Source organism: Sinocyclocheilus anshuiensis, unplaced genomic scaffold (assembly GCF_001515605.1).
Source record: "Sinocyclocheilus anshuiensis isolate Anshui unplaced genomic scaffold, SAMN03320099.WGS_v1.1 scaffold877, whole genome shotgun sequence".
In the NCBI taxonomy this organism is placed as follows: domain Eukaryota; kingdom Metazoa; phylum Chordata; class Actinopteri; order Cypriniformes; family Cyprinidae; genus Sinocyclocheilus; species Sinocyclocheilus anshuiensis.
This window is the reverse complement of record NW_015557181.1, coordinates 1,194,005-1,213,847: the sequence shown is the minus strand read 5'-3', so window position 1 is coordinate 1,213,847 and position 19,843 is coordinate 1,194,005. Positions and strand designations below refer to the sequence as shown.

Sequence of the window (19,843 nt, the reverse complement as noted above, 5' to 3'; positions counted from 1 at the left end):
AAAGCATGAACTGTATCAAAAATCAAATTAAAAATCATTTGCATTTGATATTTAATTTTCATTATCAACCTAGTATAAACATGTAATAAATAAATCTGTAATTCAATGCTCAAATCATAAATCAAATGCTCAAACTGACATTGCAAATGATAAATCCCCACAAAGCATAAAAAAAAAAAAGATGTTAAAAATGTTAAAAATCTCAAATAATGTCAGATGTATCAGTCCATCTGAATTCAGGAGACAGAGAAACAGAGCCGCACAGCATGTGTGTGTGTGTGTGTGAGTGAGTGTTCAGAATGCAGCTGAACTGTGCTCCTCTCATCTAAGGTAATCAGGTGTGAGCCACACAGGTGAGGCCAGGCCAAAAGGTGTGTGTGTGTGTGTGTGTGTGTGTGTCAGCAGTGCGGGCGGGCGGACGGACGGACGGACGGACGGACGGACGGACGGACGGACGGACGGACGGACGGACAGACAGACAGACAGATAGATAGATAGATAGATAGATAGATAGATAGATAGATAGAGGCTCTGTTCCAAAAGCTATAGTGATCTCCCATGCTGTCTACAGCCTACATAGACAGCTGACTTCTAAAGGTAATATCCTAACTGTTTTAATATCCTAATATCCTAACCTATTTTAAGTGACTCTTTGGAATGCTCTATATGGCTCATTAGGTTTCTATAAAACTTGCATTAGCAAATATTTACACACTATTCAAAATCAATCAGTGTCAATGTATCAATGTATATTCTTATTCATAAGCTGTTTAAATAAATAAATAATTTAAACTGAATAATTTTCACAAACTTCAACCAGTGTTTTTTATTATTAATTATATATTGTTACAGTATTTACTAATATATAGTTTTTGCCGTTATATTTTCAGATTTCATTTTAAATTTGAAAGTTTTAGTTGATGTACTGTTTTTGCCATTTTATTGTATTTTTTTAATTATTTATTTTTTATAATGCACTTTTTAAATAAATGTCATTGATATTTATTTCAGTTTTAGTCATTTTAAACTTATTTATAATTTACATATTATAGCGTTTCTTAATTTTTGGAATTAGCTTTTGTCTTCATATTTTCAGTTTTAATTTTAATTTTAAAGTTTTAGTTATTTTATTGTGTGCGTGTGTCATTTTTATTATTTCTATTTAGATTTAAAGTATTTTTTTATTTCATTACTTTTAGTGATTTTAAACTTATTTATTATGTATTAGTATTTATTAACATTTTGATTTAGCTTCTGTTTTTGTATTTTCCATTTTAATTTTAATTGTAGTTAGTTTTTTTTTTCTAATATTTCTATAAATTTTTTTTCTGTTTTAGTTGTAATCATAATTTGTCGTAACCATCATTCTTTATTTACATTTTTTAAGTTAAAGGTTTTAATATTTATAGTTTATTTCCGCAACAAACACTGCATTCAACTTCAACAATGGTTCTTGAGCATCTGCATTTTTCCGAAATTTTTTTTTTGGACAGACTACCATAATAAAATACTTTCTTTTTTTAGTGTAAATCAGTTTAACAAGTCAAAATGAACTGAGAATTGAATCAAATGATTTGAGATGTTAAAAAAAATGTTCTCAAAAAGACTCAAACTCCAGGGTTACTAATCAGTTCACTGATTACAATTACTGTCTGATTCTCCACAAAACAACATGTAGTTAAAGACGGCTTTGTCCCAAAAACAGCACTTGAATGAAATAAACATGATATGTTACACAACACTAGTGCTGATTTTGTTTGGTATATTCAGAATATACTTAGGACCAATTATTTGGGTGAGAGGAGGGAGCAGACAGTGAGAGAGTGGGACTGAGAGAGATAGATAGAAAGAATGAGGTAGAGAGGGTGCTGACAGAGCACGCAAGAAAGGAAGTAGAGGAAAAAAAGACTGATAACGCAGACGGAGAGAGAAATTTTCATCCCGATGCCAGTGACCCTGAGCGTCTCTCTGCTCCCCATCTATCTGCTCCAAGACGGCCAGAAGAATACTAATGCATTTCACACACACACACACACACACACACACACACACACACACACACACACACACACACACACACACACACACACACACCTGTGTGTGCATAAGCGCACATTTCAGGGTCGGGTTTCAAAATAAGTGCAAGGGCGTGTATGATAGTCTCAGATTGCTCCGGAAAGTATGTATGAGTGAAAAAATTCCTCAATATGAAGCTTAGATCCAAAACCCAGTGAGCTACAGGAAACACAAGTGTGTTCTTGATGCAAATGGCTGCTTAAAAAAGTCACCAGAATAAGAAATACAGTAAGGCAGCATTGAGAAGAAGGATCCCAGAATACATTGCAACAAGTCAAAGAAAAAAAATCTAAATGTAGTACAAGGTAAAAGAAATTAATTATGACATTCAACACCAAAAATAGATTTACGTAAATAATGATTATTTTATCCAATAATTTTGTAACATAACTGTTCAAAATATTTTTTTTTCACGTTTTTATGATTTTTTTTTGTATGTATTTTGTCTCATGCTTACCAAGACTGCATTTATTTGATCAAAAATACCTTAAAAACAGTAATGCTGTGAAATACTATTACCATTTAAAATAACAGTTTTCTATTTAAATGTATTTTAAATATTTAAATATTATTATAGTATTCATTCATATTTTTTATAAATTTTTGTTTATATTTTCACTTTTCATTTTGATTTTAGTTCAAATTTTGTTATGTGCTTTTAATATTTCTTTATTATTTATTTTTTTATATTTTAATGTTAAACTTACAAATAATTTCAAACTTTCATGTTTTTATTATACCATTTATTAATTTCAGTTTTCATTTTATTTGAAAGTTTCCGTCATTTTATGTGCAGTTTCCATTTTTATTCGTTTTTTTATATTTCAACTTAGTTGTTAACTTGATGTAAAAATATGTAATTTTATGCTTAATAGTTGACCACAATTGCATACTCAATAATATTTTTGTAGAAACTGTGAGACATTTATCTGATAAACAGAAAATTCAAAAGAACAGCATTTATTTTTTAAAATATAAATCTTTACTAAAACTATAAATGTCTTTACTATCACTTTTGACCAATTTAATGAATCCTTGCTGAATTAAAAATATTATTTTTTATGTGCTTTTTTTAAAGATTTTTATTTAGATTGATTTTATATTTATTTCATTTTTAGTTTAATTTTGTTATGTGTGATTGTCATTTTTTATTATTTTAGTATATATTTTTATTTAGATATGTTTATTTCAATTTTAGTTTTAGTCATTTTAAACTTATCTTTAAACTTACTGATCAATGTAACGCATCCTTGCTGAATTACAAGATTAAGCGCATTTCTTAAAAATCATTTGATGATAGTGTACATTTTCTACTTATTAGAGTATCATGTTGTTTAGCTTAGCTTCCTTTTCAGTCAGCACATTACTCTTAAAAGGCAGCTGTCTATGTAGGCACTATAGGATGTTCGCCCTCAAGACTAGTCTCAAGATTAGTCTCTCATTCCCACCCCAATCCATTTATTCTGCTCATTTCTCTCCTCCTTCAACCTTAGAAGTGGGGTGTTCTCACCTACACAGCCCTATAACGCATATACATACACAAAAACCCCAAATTGCAACAATCAGGCTTTGTTGACCACAGCAGCATATAGGAACCAGCGTCCAGACCTGTCAATTCAGACACAAACCTCGTCTCATTTACGACAGCAAACGTTTACTCAGCAGAACTTCTGAATGAATACTATGCAACGCCCATCCAATTAAGACTCTTCAAACAATAGCGCTGACATATCGCAGAAATGAGAAAGCTGTGTTCTGTCAGAGTAAAGCCGGATAATACCAGAGAGGGTCAGCGCAGGACAATAACAGACCTGTCAATCTGAGCAAATGAACAGAGCCAGCGAAAGAGAGGATAATTACTTTATTTGTGCAACCGTTCTTAAGTCTAAAGTTCGGCTCAAGTGTCAACTGTGTCATATGAATTATGAAGTTTGACTATTAAAATCTTTCATAAGAAGCAAGTAAAAGTATTTTTGTGCAAATCGGCCGCACTTAAAATATTCATCTTTGCCATCAAATGATAAGAGTTCTCAAATCCGGTGCACTGATTGTATACTATTTCTGGCTTTCTATTTTCCAAGTGTGCATTCATGCATGCTTTTTGGGTGAATAATAAAACAGCCCTTTGCACAACGAAAGAGGAGTTTGTGACCAGACTTTTTGAGTCAAAGTGCAGAGAAAAACTAGAATGAAGCTGCTGTTTTTAAATGCATGAATCTAAAATAAAGCAAAAATGAGTTCAGAGTTAATATCAAATCAACAAAGCGCAAAAAGAACAGATGAAAATCTCATAAATGTGAACCAAACTACCATTTAAAACTCTCTTATGCTCCCTAGTACTGGATTTATTCAATCAAAAACAAAGTACAGACAGTGATAATGTGAAATATGACTACAAATGAAAATAACAGTTTTCTATTTGAATATATTTTAAAATGTAATTTATTTCTGTGATTACTCGGGTCTTCAGTGTCACATGATCCTTCAGGAATCACTCTAATATGATGATTTGCAGCTTAAGAAATATTTATTATTATTATCAGTGTTGAAACGAGTTGTGCTTCTTAATATGTTTGTAAAAACACTGATTTGTAGGATTCTTTAGTGAATAGAAAGCTCAAAAGAAGAGCACTTATTTGAAATCTTTTGTAACATTATACGTCTTTACTGTCACTTTTGATCAATTGAATGTGTCGTTGATAAATAAAAGCATTTTTACTGAACACAAACGTTTGAATGGCAGTGTAGATGGTATAAAATCCTCAGTAAAAACAAGGCAAACGATCGTTTACAACCTTCAGATGAAGTGTTGTTCACAGCTGTGCTCTATTTGCATTAGTAACAGATCTAAGCGGAAGGGAAGAGGAGCGAGCGTTTCTCGCAGAGATAATGCAGATTCTTCCCGTAGGGCCCGTTTCAGCCGGGTAATGAAATATTAATTAGTGCACACTAAAACAATAATACGAGCCACCAAATCCCAAACACAGAAACACACATCTAAAAAAAATTCAAACTGGAATAAAAAGATCAAAGTGTTCAAAATTAAAAATACTACTCGAAACTTTTCTTCCAATATTCCAAATTCCAAATCAATAACTTTTAAAAACAAAGTTAAACTTACACAAACTGCATACTTATAGGAATAGTTTACAAAAAAAGGTGTCATGTTAGATTTCGAGATTCGAGAGGTTTCATTAGTATGGAAAAGAGCAGCTTTATCCTTCAGCAGAATTTCTTCAGCATTTTATTAAAGAAAGTGATTTATGAGGTTTGCAAAGACATGAGGGTGAGTAAAAGATGTCTTTTTGTATTTTATTTTGGATGAACTATTCTTTTAAAGGCAATTCAATTATCTCAGACGGTTCGCGCATCAGTTCACTCGCTCTCATGCTGTGTGCTTTAAACATAATCATAATAAAAGCCATCTACGCTGAGATTCATCGCAGCACGTATAATTATAAGCTCCATATATGTAATGAGAAGTCCACCGATGGACGCTTCAAACCACAAAGACAGGAAATCACGCTCTCCAGAGATGCTGGCACATCTCCATCTCTCCTGTATGAATGCAGAGATTTACTATGACCGCAATAATTATTCTTCATCAGAGCTGGCTGGTGGGCAAAAGAGAGGGAGAGAGATAGAGAGGAAAGTCTTTATGTGTGGCATTGAAGGCTTTTTAGATGTGGACGGCAGGTGATGCACTTAAGAGACGAGAGCTATCAATCCATGATCTCATCTATGATCTATCAAGACACATCAATGTAAAACCCTGCGAACGTATAGCTTGTGTGACCCACCTCTATAAACACTTCAGATACAGACTGAAAGAGCACAGTATTCTATTCTGTGGATATGAGTGTATCATGTTTATATGTATGAAACTAATATTGATTTCTATGCTGCTGTTAAAGGAATATTTCAGATAAAAACGAACATCTTTTAGGCACCCTCATGTTATATGCACTACTGTTGTTACGGCCTGTTAGGTTAAAAAAAATCTATAAAAAAAATAAAATAAATGCTGTTCTATTGAACAATTTTGATTCATCCAAAAATCCTTAAATAAAAAAAAAGTATCACAGTTTCCACAAGCTGTTTTAAGACTGTTTTAAACAATGAGAGTAATCAGAAATGTTTCTTGATCAGCAAATCAGCATATTAGAATGATTTCTGAAATCACTGTCAAAAGTGACACTGAAGACTGTCTGAAGAATTCAGTTTCTCATCACAGGAATAAAATACATTTGAAACATATATTTACATATAACACAGTTATTTCAAATTGTAATAATATTTTACAATTTTACCTGTTTTTACTGTATTTTTTATCAAATAAATGCAGTCTTGGTTAGAAAATGAGGAAAAAAGGAACAAAAGAGCAGTATATATACAGTATACATATACTGTGTATATATATATATATATATACTGTATATAAAATTAGAACACTAGTATCTTCACCAGCTAAAAAATGGTTTTAAGTCAGTTATTTCTATCTTTTTGAGGTAGGTTTCTTGAAGCATCTTGGAGATGTTGACAGTTCTTCTGGATTTAGTCTGTCTCAGTTTGTTCTGTTTCTTCATGTCATTCCACACAGACTGGATGATGATGAAATCAGACCTCTTTATGGAGCACTGGCTGTTCTCAGACTCCTTGTGCAAACAAAAATCTCACTGGATTATTACAATTAATGGCAAAATGAATGTTCGGAAATAACCAATAACCAATATATAAATTTACAAAGGGATAAAGTTACTAAATTGAGAGCAAAAAATTGGGGAATGAAGCTTCTCAGGATTGTTGGCAAATTCTGTCTGTTGATTTACTCTTGAGGCTCTTTGTGTGAGACCAAGCTGGGTTTTGATTGGCTGACTGGTTGGATACTGGCTAATGGGGTAGAATAACGCTGGCACAGGCCAGCGCTGTACCATCTGTCTGTAAGTGTGTGTTCGTGTGTGTGCCGCTTCCAGAGACGCACAGATCATAACACACAGGAGAGAACAAAGTTAATCGCCCGAGGTGAAGTGTGTTTAGATGGTGGAAGTTTAGGGGATATTTATCAAACAAACTGCAAGAGCGTGTTTGGTTAGCTGACAAATAACGTTCCCAAACAGAACTGTTATATGCAAAATAGTTTAGTCATCATTATGATTTTATCATTTTTTAATCAGTTTTGCAGATACTTAAACAGTCCTGCGGTGTGACAAAAAATCTTGAAAAGAGCCAGAATAATTATTAAAATGCCAACTAATTAAAATGCTTAATAAAAGGGACGAATACATTCAAACTTCTTTGCAATGTAGCAATTAGTCCTCTTTTCATAAAACGATCTTTTCATTAGCCAAAAAGTCTGCAGGCAGTCTGAATATGAGCCCAGGAGAGTCCAGAGTCCTTCTCTCAGATATAAAACCAAAGAGACCGTGAGATTCAGAGGTTGTGAACATTAATTGCTTGCTGTCTGACTGTAGTCCGAGTCTTCTGAAGTCATATGATAGTCTTGTTTGAGGAACAGACCAGAGCACTCAATATTCACTGATTATCTTCAGTCAAACAAAATATGGTGCATATTTCACAGATTTGACATCGTGACGTTATTGTCAACAAACCTGTGGCATGGGCTCCATATCTGGCTTTGGAGAAGAAGCAGATATGGAAAATATTGGTCTAAAGACAGAACGTGCAAATGAATGAACCAGACAAGATCAAATAAATAATGAGTAAAACGATGAATAAAAGCAGAAACAAACATACATACATAGAGAGAAATTATGAACAAAATAATGGATAAGCTAATGTAAGAGAAAGTACAAACAAAGAAAACAAAGTGCAAACAAATGAGAAAGCAACCAAAGAAAAGAACAAACAAACAACTGAGCAAACAAACAAAATAATACATAAATGATTGGAAGAATGAACAAAAGAAAGAATGAAGAGCAAAACAAACAAACAAACAAACAGAGAGAGAAATTAAGAACAAAATAATGGATAAACTAATGTAAGAGAAAGCAAACAGAAAAGAGAACAAACCAATAAACAACTGAACAAACAAACAAAATAACAAAAGAACCAACCAACTAATGAACGAATGAACTGAACAAGAAACAGAGTGACAAAAGAACAAGAAAAACAATTATCAACAGAACAAGAATGAACAAAAAAATGGCCAAACTAAGAAAAACAAGTGCAAACAAACAAAGAAAATAAAGTGCAAACAAATGAGACAATAACCAAAGAAAAGAAAGAACAAACAAAAAACAACTGAGCAAACAAACAAAAGAATACACAAATTAATGGAAGAATTAACAAAAGAAACAGCAATAAATAAATAATGCATCAAAATTGTCACAAAAGAGCAAAGTAAGATAAATAAAAGATAAGATAAAGGATAAATTATAAATTATTTTTCAAATTAATAAAAAAATTATATTGTTGCTAAATAGAATATATACATGCAATTTTATATATAATATATATATATATATATATATATATAGTAAAATGAATGTATTATAAATAATGTAGATACTATACAGTGTATAGTAAATAATACATAATAACAATAATTATGTAAATACAGTATGTCAAATATATTTTAACAATATTCACAATGGAAGCGATTCACATCATTACCACAGACTGATGTGATTCATTTTCAATGAGAGTTGTCGACTTGAGCAAAAGAGACTGTATGATATGACAAAGTTGTGCAGAGATCTGCTGCCAGACACGGCTGAATACTGCAGTCGAGTTGAAACGCCTACAAGCACCCAACAGTGCAGCGACCCGACAACCTGCGGTGATTTAATCGCTGTCAGTGTGAATGCACCATTAACTCCCTATGCAGACAGTCAGACGTCTCACTATGGTTCAGAGCAGAGCAGCACATCCTCAAAAATGACTGAACAGTTCTAGTTAGTAGGACTGTGCGATTCATTGAATTTTAGTTTCCACAATTATGAAAACACAATAATCAGGATAAAACCATTCATGTGCCACATTCTGTTTCTTTTCCTTAATAGCGGTGAGCTTTTGCTCCTCCTTAAAAAGTCTAAACTTAACATACAAATCAGTCAAATGAAACATGGCTACTGTAAAATGTAGTCTACTGAAGGACGTGCTTGATATTTAGAAGAAGTACGCTGCTCCCCAGGAGGCTTCTGTGTGATATAAAATTGCAATTCCGAGAAAAAAAGTCAGAATTGCAAAATATAAATAATAAACTTTTTTTCTCACAATTCAGAGATTATTTTATATCTTGCAATTCTGACTTTCTTCCTAAGAATTCTGAGTTTGTATCTCGCAATTCTGTTTTTTTTTCCAACATGGAATAAAAGAGTTTATATCTCATAATTCAGACTTTTTTCCCCACAATTGTGAGAAAAAAAGTCAAAGATAAGACTTACCTGAAATTGTGAGAAAAAAAGTGAGAAATGTAAGATAAAAAGTCGCATTTACTTTTTTTTTTTTTTTTTTATCCCATGATGGAAACGAGCTTCCATATAAATGTAAATCAAATAAAACAAAAGAAAATTAGAAAATCTACCACTGCTCTTGACTGCGTTACTTTGTAGCTTTAATAAGAATCAAATGTTTTATTTTACATTTGATTGTTCCATTTCTGTAGAATAGTATTAGGTAAATAGACTTACATGAAAAACTAAAAGCATTGTTCATTTATATATTTTTCTGTCGCATTGGTTTTATTGTTTGCAATTTGCTTTTATTGTATTACTGACTGTTAACTTGTCTTCAGTAATTGTTTGAGGACTTTTTTACTTATATTAGTTAGCCTAGTATTAGTTTCTGTTGCAACTAGCATTAAAAATTGTAAACTTTCGCTGGAATCTAAAATTCTGATATCAGCAACCTTATTTCCATCAAAATATACTTGAAATATAATGCTATTGTGGAGGGGAAAAACTCAAGTTTTAATAAATAATATAAGGTTTAATAAAAAATGTATAATTAAATAAAAATTTATAAATACAAATTATTAGACCAAAATTATTTATTTTAATTAATTATTATAAAATATTACCTAATATAAATAATCATATATTTTGTCATAATTATAGTTAGTCAACAGGCTCCACATAAGGACCCAAAACCAAATGTGATATCTCTGTGTTCTTACCTGTTGAGCCAGTGTCCAAAGTCAGGCAGGTGTGCCCACTGCACTCCGGTCTGGTTCAGTGACCTCAGCAGGCGACAGCAGGTCAAGGTCAGCAGTGGGGTCGCCAGCGCCAGCCATTTCTCCGAGCCCGGACTCATTCCCAGCTCCACCGCCGGGGAGAATGACGGTCCTTCCTCGGCACCAGTGGGAAGCAAGGGCCCTTCATCCTCTTCTTCATCTCGATGCCTCTGTTCCCTGAAGTACTTCCTGCAGACATCCTGGAAGACGGCCAGGCACAGCGTGTTGAGCAGGAAGTACCAGGTCTGGTGTTCCTCCTCTATGAAGCTGCTGGAAGCCAAACTGAGGGTGTGACCCACTGTACCGATCAGCAACAGAGCGTCCAACTCCGACAGAGTCCAGTCAGAACCCTAGAATGAGAGAGAGAGGTTACATATTATCCTTGTTTCAAACTGAGTCTGTTTACTACATCGGCAGCTACCTTCTAAGGCAGCGTACTAACTGAAATAGAGCCTCATATCATAAGTGACTGATTTGGAGCTTTACACAGACAGCAACTCTGAATATCACACAAAATAGTCAATTTATTCATCATTATTATCATTATTAACATCATTACTCCAGTCTTCAGTGTCACATGATCCTTCAGAAATCATTCTAATATGCAGATTTGCAGCTCAAAAAAAGCTTTCTTATCATAATCAATGTTGAAAACTGTTATGCTGCTTTATGTTTTTGAGAAAAACAATGCTGCATTTCTTTTTCTAGGATCCATTGATGAATAGAAAGCTCAAATACAGCATTTATTTGAAACAGAAATCTACTGAGAAACAAAAGATAAACACAATTATGATACATGCAACAAAGCTTTTACGCAGTTTTATGCTGTTGAAATACATTCGCACCAAAAATATCAATCTTTTCAGCAACACATCCCGTATGGCATCTTCCATGCAGACAAAAGTTTGCACAAAAATGCACTAAAAAATCAATACATGCAGTCAGATGTGAAACATAGAGAGAGAAATGGAGTGGAAAAGGTGAAGCTGTGAGAGTTGAAAAGGGCACAAACCACAAATAACTGAAACATCTGACAGTGTGTGACAGTAAAACGCAGCTAACACCAAAGTCACCGGTGTCCAACACTGTAAAACAACTTTACAGACAGCACTTTGATGTGTAGAGCCCTGAGCTAACAGACAAACACACACACACAGGTGAGAGAGCATGTTGTGACTGTTTCCCACAGTGTGTAAGTGCAGGGCTGCAGGGAGTAGAGCAGTGTTGACTCAAAGGGAAAGTGCTAACAGCCACACACACACACACTCGTTTCTCTAGGGAATCACACACAACTGCATCCCATCGTAATACATGTCTCTGGTCTCGTTACAAATGATTAATCAGTGCCTGTTATTCTGGAGACACAAATGTTCTTTCACATCACATCATCTTTCATCAAAGTGTAATCACAATCTTTTGCATCTGAAACAAATTTTCTTTCCTTCTAATCGCAGCCACACGGGGTGAAAATATTATTAACCAACTATATTTTTGTGAACAAAATATCATTGGTGTTCGCATGATGTTACAGTAGTGTGGGTGGAAAACAGATCACTGCTATATGGTTGTTAGGGTGCATTTAGTCATACTGCAGTGGCAGATTTTTTCACTCTGTGCAATCAAATTAAAATCAAGTAACAATATCTGCCAGTGCAATGAGACACACACACACACACACACACACACACACAGCTAATAAATATAAAACAAAGTAAAACAGCTTCATAATATCTTATTCATTAAATGTATCATGCTTCAAGGATTTTTTGAATTTTTACTAGAAGACTCATTTAAAAATAATAATATAAATAAATAAATAATATTGCATTTCTACTAATATGTCACATATGTAACATATATGCAAACTATTACATATTACGTAAAAATATATATTACTTATAAAAATATAAATAATAGAATATATAGGAACATACATAATAAAAAAACATTTTTAATAAAGAAACAAGCCTAATATAATATACATAAAGTAATAAAATAAAATAAATAAAAATAATACATTATAATACAATGTAAGTAGAAATTAGAATACATATTAAATATTACATTTATAGATATATAAATATACATTAAAATATTATTCTATTAGGCCTAATTATATTGTATTCATTATATTACTAGTCATTTTTTATAGTACACTAAATATCATATCATATAACATCAAAGGATCATATCAGAGCTATCATAAACTTAAGCTGCAACTACTAAAAATATGTTTGTTTGTTCATTTAAATATGCTGAAATAAAATAAAATATAAACCTGACAATTATAATGTTGCCTTGGCAATTAACTGAAATAAGTGTGCAGTTGAAGCACTAAAATGACTAACTGGAAATAAAAAATTAAAAAATAAATCTGAACTAAAATTGAAATAAAAACAAAATAATAACATATAGAAATATATAAAAGGAACACAAAAATTAAATGTAAACAAATAAAAAAATGATTACAGAAATTTTAAAAAGCTAACTTAAAGTATTAATAAATATTATAAGAGTATATACGTAATACTAAAATAACACTTGCTCATATCATGTCCTGATGATAAAAAAAGTCCCACCTAGGGCTGCGGGTGATATAGAAGAAATTATCATGATTAATTTTTTCTTATCAGTTGATATCGATATCATCACAATGAATGTTAAATCTTTATTTCTTTAAAGGCAAATTTCTTCTCCTGAGTGAAAGTTGCAGAAATCAGTTAATTATGGTTTTAAACTACTTTTTTTTTTTTTTTGGTCAGAACATGACAAACACTTGCCACACAGGTGAACATTTCACAAACCTGAGGTACAATATTCAAAACACTTATTAGTTTCTGCATGCTCTGTGTGATATTGTTTCAAATCATAAAACAGATGTGTGTTCCCTGACTTTGATGGCATGATGCAGATGTAAATTTATGTTCATTAACAAAAACAGTAACATATATACAGGGTAAAATTGAAATATTCTGACTGAGTTGGGACTCTACTTTTATTAAAATTAACCATTGGCCATCTATAGTATCACAAAATCTGATTATGATAACCAAAGGTAAAACCACATAGCACCTCACTACCGTAGTAAAATGTAACTATATGGTTTCTATATGAAAAACAGTACCCTGTACTCTTAAAAATAAAGGTGCTTCAAAATGCCATAGAATAACTTTTTTGTCTAAATGGTTCCATAAAGAACCTTTAACATCTGAAGAAACTTTCTGTTTCACAAAAGGTTCTTCGTGGCGAAAGAAGGTTCTTCATATTACAAAAACGTAAGAAAGAGATGGTTCTTTAAAGAACCTTTGAATTAATGGTTCTTTGTGGAACCAAAAATGGTTCTTCTATGGCATCGCTGTGAAGAACCTTTTAAGCACCTTTATTTTTAAGAGTGTAAATACATTTAGTATAAATACATGCACAAATGTTATAGCTTGATAACAACCATTACTTCTTTAAAACATTTAATATGTCTACATTAATAATATAATATGTATATCCCACATTTCTGCCGCAATACCGTGGTGAAGCTAGTGTTACTACAGTAAATCCACGGAAAAGCCTTCTAACAGGATTGTTCATGGCACAGTGTTTCTCGTGCCGTTTCATCTGGCTTTAAACTAAATAACCAAGACATTTCCATGTGTTCTTCATTGAATTCAAGCACTTCTCACTGGATCTCACAGCGCTGGTCGCGTGTTTGAGACCGATCAGCAAGTAAAAGCATCTGCTCACACCACGCTGCTGTTTGAGCCGAGCTGGTAATTGGTCCGTGTGGCCAAAAACTATAGAAATACAAAGACGGTTCACTCCTATACTTATGAATGGGAGAAACTGCAATGCACAATATAGCAAAATAGTCCCACCTTCTAAATGAAAGAGCCAATCGCTGATTGGTAAAGTCATTGCGTCACTGCAGCAGCCATTAGAAGCTCCGGTTCCCATAGAAACCTGAGGCTAGACCAGCAATTGAGCAGGTGCAGTCATAAGTGTGTTGACTGCGCATGTGCATTGGCTGGTATAGCTTGAAAAATAAGCCTTTTAAACGCTATTTAAGCATAAGGAACAACATTCATGGGGCAGTTCATTTCAGATTCTGTTGCTGATTTGAAATATGTTATGTAATTGTGAGTTCAGCGAGCAGTTTTTGAGATTTCAGGATTCCCCCATTCATTTAGATAGGACTTGGTCTTGTTTGAACTGCCCGGAGGCGTTGCAAATATGGCCGCCGAGTGAACAGACTTTCCTCGAAAGGGACTTTGGTGTGGCACTGTTAACGATCGTTCCACTTTTGACACATAAACATTACATCGGACGTTTATAGAACATGTTATAATTTATAATTTTTAGGGAAAAATATATAGTTATAATTATCGTTTTTGTTTTTTAACACACAGCCCTAATCCCACCCTACTTTACTTCCAGTGAAAATTCAGTTTCCCTCACATTACTGATGTTAAATGTGCTGCTCTTCCTCAGTTCAAACAACAGACAGTATTTCTAAGCGATAAACAGCATCTCAGCTGCGCTGATAACACAATACTAATTGGTCGCTCTGTGACTGGTTGTGTGTGTCCCTGGTCATGATGAATACGACCATGTGCAGCCTTGATGTGTGTTACCAATGGGACCGGTCACATCTCACCGGTGTGACAAGGCCTCGCCACCGCAACCAATGCCTCCCATTCATCACCCGGGGCAACACCTGGGCGGAAGTCAACCGGCGGAGGAAATGGATTGTGTAAGCAACTTGTGTTTGTGTAAACACCGTCTGGGATGAACTCGTTCTCGCTTCTCATTTCTAAGTAAACCGTCTCTCTTTACTTTTCACTTTTTCATATTGTCGGTCCCATCGAAGGGAATATTTGGATCCACGAGAGTCTGGACCAAAAGCAGCACAAAAGCATCAGGAGTTTGTTTTCTCGGCTGCATGCTCAGGTCTCCAATGGTTTCATCATTGCAGGAGCAAGCGCTGAGCTAACGGGGCCACGCACGCTAATCTATATGCTAATGCAGAAACAGACAGAAATTCCCTCTGACGACAGGCTGTATGTGGGCCTGACCAGCAGCTCATGTGTAACTAAACAGCCTGTTTGTTTCTTTAAAGTGGACATATCATACAGTATTTTATGTTTCCCTTAAGTCCACTTATAATGTTACGCTTTCTGCACTGTAAATGAGTTTTTCATGAGTATTTTCCACCCTCTCTCTGACTAGTACAATTAAACAGCCTATTTTTGCAGCTGTACTTTTTTGAGGTCAACGTGAAACAGCATTTACAGCCCATTTTACTTCTGTAATGCGAGTAGAACAGAATATTCATTTAGGAAAAATAAAATACTTTTATCCGTCAGGAATTGATGTGAAAGTGCACAGTAGTGTTGTTGTAGTACTTGAGGCCGTCAATAACTTATTTCAAATTTTATTTCTTTTGATACTCTTGTGCCTGGTCAGAATTTAATAGGGAATTCTGTCAAAAATTGAGCAAAATGAATACAAATGCCCCAAAAAATTCAAGATTTGACTGCAAAAAGTACTTGTATGAGACCTGTTTTCATATCAAATTAATATCACAAGAGCAAGAGAGCTGTTTTCAAAAATATGAGCATAATTACAAAATGTGATATTGATTTTACACAAACGTTCAACAAACAAGAATTTAATATTAAGTGAATTACATTTCTGACACAATTTATTTATTTATGCATTTATGTATTGATTTATTTATTTTTGCTATTTTGGCAAATAAACAGTGTTAATATTGTATAAATATTTTCGGCGATGAAAACAAATTCATAGCAGAACATTTGTGCTTTTCCGAGCAACACACAGCACTGATTTGTAAAATAAACCAGCTGCTTTGAACAAATTGGCTGAATAAATTATTCTGTGATTTACCCATTAAGTGATTTGACGCCACCTAAACTACTGGCGGTGATAATTTGATATTCATATTCATTTTATTTTTCAATCATATTTCTATATTCAAAATGTCATTTTTAAAACATTAATCTCAGTAATATTTATGTAGTTGTAACTGCACAAATTTAGATGCAGCTTCTGTGCCACCTCTGCAATGCAAATTATGAATTCTGTTAGTGATTTCATTTGATTAATAACAGTCTCCTATTATTCTAAATACAAAGTCATGAAACTCTAGATGGCGCAGGCTGATAGGTTCTAACTCAATCTGATATAATGAGATCATTATTCACATGGTGCAGCTGATTGGTTCTTTTTGTATCAGCAGCCAATGAGCTGCTGCTCAACATTCAAATACTTGGCTAGTGTTTGCTGTAGCAATTGCAGTGTGCTTCAGAAACCCTCCACCTTCCCCAGCTCCACCTGTATAGATCTGCTGCAGGGTGATTTCATGTATGTTATATATGGGGGTTATTTCATATGTTATATTTGCAGCAGCAGTATTTCCTACTAGGGCTGCCCCCTTATAGTTGACCAAAATTTCATTAGATCGTTAACGGCTAGTCTTTGGTAATACAGTACATCTGGCAGGACATCCAAATACTCTCCTATCATTCACCGACCTCAAATATGGCTTATCATCTGAAATATGTAAGTATTAGCAACTTTACATGGCCGCTCAATCTAATGTTAACCTAGAGAAATGTGCACTATTCAAGTGTCTGTGGAGTGTGGAAACTGAACAGTAGAGCTCACTGCATGACAGATGGAGGCGCCGGTGTGCTCACTTGCTCTTAAAATAATCCCTCATTTTTGGTCATACAGATAAGAGTAATACATCTTTCAAATCTGTAAAGACTCTACGTTTATTTGTGTGCACTCACAATAACAAAAAAAACCCATTGCGCTTTTGTAAAATAATGAAAGCAAACATGATGCACTTTCTGCCGTCTCGGTCTCTGTGAACTTGAGCGCGAAACTCCGTGCATAGCTATCTTTGCCTTACACACATTAAAAATATATCTATAGAGAGTGAATGTCTACTTTCAAATGAACCAATTTAAATGGAAAACAAATATTCTCAGATTATGTAATCCGTATGAAACATGCATACAGGTGCGTCCACTACTGCGGAGATGACGAGTCAGTGTTGCCGAGTTCATCTCTTAAACCGAAAACAAAAAAAGCACTCGTTTATCAGTGAATTATTAAAATGTTAATGCAGTCTCCTTAATGTTTTTCCCTGACACATTCATAATCATTACTTCTGCCGGTGCGCTGTGGCAAGCTTTATGCGTGCGCTTGAGCGCTTATTAGGCTATGTAGGCAATTAAAGGCTCATTATAACGATTTAAATGGTTTATTAATAAACGTGCGATTAGTCGACTAATGCTTCAAATGAATGACTACTAGTCGACCAGAAAAATCCTTAGTTGAGAGCAGCCCTATCTCCTACATGCTCACAGCAGCACGTCATGGATGTACTGACAGTAGCTGGTCTCGACTTGGTCTCAGTTTAGGTGGTCTTGACTACAACACTAGTGTACAGTATGTGTTTCATACCTGAATGATTCTGAGCTGAATAAAAATAAGTACATATTGTGAAAAATGTTGGCTTCTTGACATATTTGGACAATAAATCACCTGAGTCTCTTTGAAACAGTGCTGAAGATGAAAGTCAATGTATTCAAACAAAACAAGGAAAATTAGCTTTCTTTTAATAATTTATTCAATATAAATATCAATAGATGTCCATTTCTTCTGATTCTAATTTTATGGATATGAAGGTGTGGTAAATGTACTTTTTCAGAGTTGATCAATTTTGTTTAATATTGTTTCAAAGAGGATCAAATGTTTGCTTGTCCAAAAATGACCAAAAAAGCCAAATATTTCCATGGGATGTACTGAATACCACACTTTTGAGGCTTTCTGACTCCATTAACAATAAGATAATAATCATTAAATAGCTATTTGGTGAATACTGGTGAATATCAATTACACTCTTAAAAATAAAGGTTTCAAAAGGATAGTTTGATTGATTGATTGATTGATTGATTGATTGATTGATTGATTAATTAATTGATCTTTCTTTCTTTCTTTCTTTTTTTCTTATGCCATAGAAGAACAATTTTTGAATCCCCAAAGAACCTTTCAGTGGGCAATATTTAAAAGAATAATTTTTTTTCTTAGTGTGAAAAATACTTAAAATCTCTAAAGAACCTTTTTCCACTATAAAGAACTTTTTGTGAAATAGAAAGATCCCATGGATGTTAAAGGTTCTTAATGGAATCATTGATGCCAAAAAATAACCTTTATTTTCAAGAGTATAAAAGTAAAAACGCAAAAAAAAAAAGGTTCTTTCATTTTGGAGTATGTTTTTACATTTTGATGAAATGTTACAAAGACTTTAGGAATATGCAAATGAGCACATTTATAACCAGATGCAGGACTGAGAGATGCGGTCTTATCAGAGTGAGAGTAACTTCTGAGTTTTGGATTATAATAAGAATCAAAACATCGTCTGAAGTGCCGAGTAAACATCTCTATTAACAAGGATGACAGCAGCACTAATTAATCAGGAGGCAATTAATGCAGACTAATTAAACACTGTGTCGGAATTCCTGACAGCAAGGGGCATGAAATACAGAAACAACCCGGAATCACCAAGATTGATTCTGTAACATTGGTTTAATATATTACTACCATTATTATTTTCAGTGCCACGATAATAGCTAAACAAAATTTTAAATAAGAATTATTAAATAATTTTGTTTTTCATAATGTATAAATATAAATGTGCATAGGATAATATAGTAAATAAAACAAAAAAAAATGTTTTTATATCATTTTAAAGGTTGTCCTGCCAATGGATTAAAAAAATGACATGAATACACAAAAGTTACTGTCAGAAATGTGCTTCTTTTGACATTGGTCTTAGTATTAATCATCAATGCTTTTAGAATTATTATCATTCTCTAGTTTATACTGATCTCAGCAGTTCCAATAAGCCTTCAGTGAGGGAGGTTAATGTCAATCATGAGCAGCTCGCAGAAGCTTGACGTCAATCCCATGATTCCCTTCACCTCGGTCTCACAACTATGTGAGGGGTCACTGTCACGCATGTGGAAGTAACTCAAATTTCTGTCAAATTGGCCTGGATCCTCAGAGAGCCCATTACCTGGAGAATTAATTGGAAATACAGCCAATTGTCTCCTGGATCTGCATCTGTCAATTATACATCTGAGGCTGTGGAGCATTTCAAAGGGGCAACAGCCTATTTCTATGTAGAAATTTATTTTTTTTATTCACTGGTTATCACGTTTGTCAAGAACACTTGCACCAAAAACAGTATCAGATTGTATATATATATATATATATAGATAGATATATATATATATATATATATATATATATATATATATATATATATATATATTCTCTACATAGAAATAGGCTGTTTATCAATTTGCACTGGCTACCAATAGCTGCTCGCATAAAATTCAAGGCATTAATGTTTGCCTACAGACTATGTGCCCTCTAGAAGCTTGAATTCTGCAAGTGAATGTCCCTTTATTGTGTCATCCCAAAGAGGCACAAAATCACTTTCACAGACTTTTAAATTAAATGTTCCCTCCTGGTGGAATGACCTGC

The 19,843-nt window shown here is 33.6% G+C and overlaps 1 protein-coding gene across 2 annotated transcripts in view; it reads right to left on the bottom strand.

Annotated features, from left to right (window-relative positions):
• LOC107678638 (GPI ethanolamine phosphate transferase 2-like) overlaps positions 1 to 19,843 on the bottom strand; it is a 137,605-nt gene that overhangs the window by 39,096 nt on the left and 78,666 nt on the right. For both annotated transcript variants that reach the window (XM_016473984.1, XM_016473985.1), the window contains one exon: positions 10,214 to 10,620. In XM_016473984.1, coding sequence (XP_016329470.1) covers positions 10,214 to 10,620 — 407 coding nt within the window. The remainder of the gene's footprint in view (positions 1 to 10,213; positions 10,621 to 19,843) is intronic.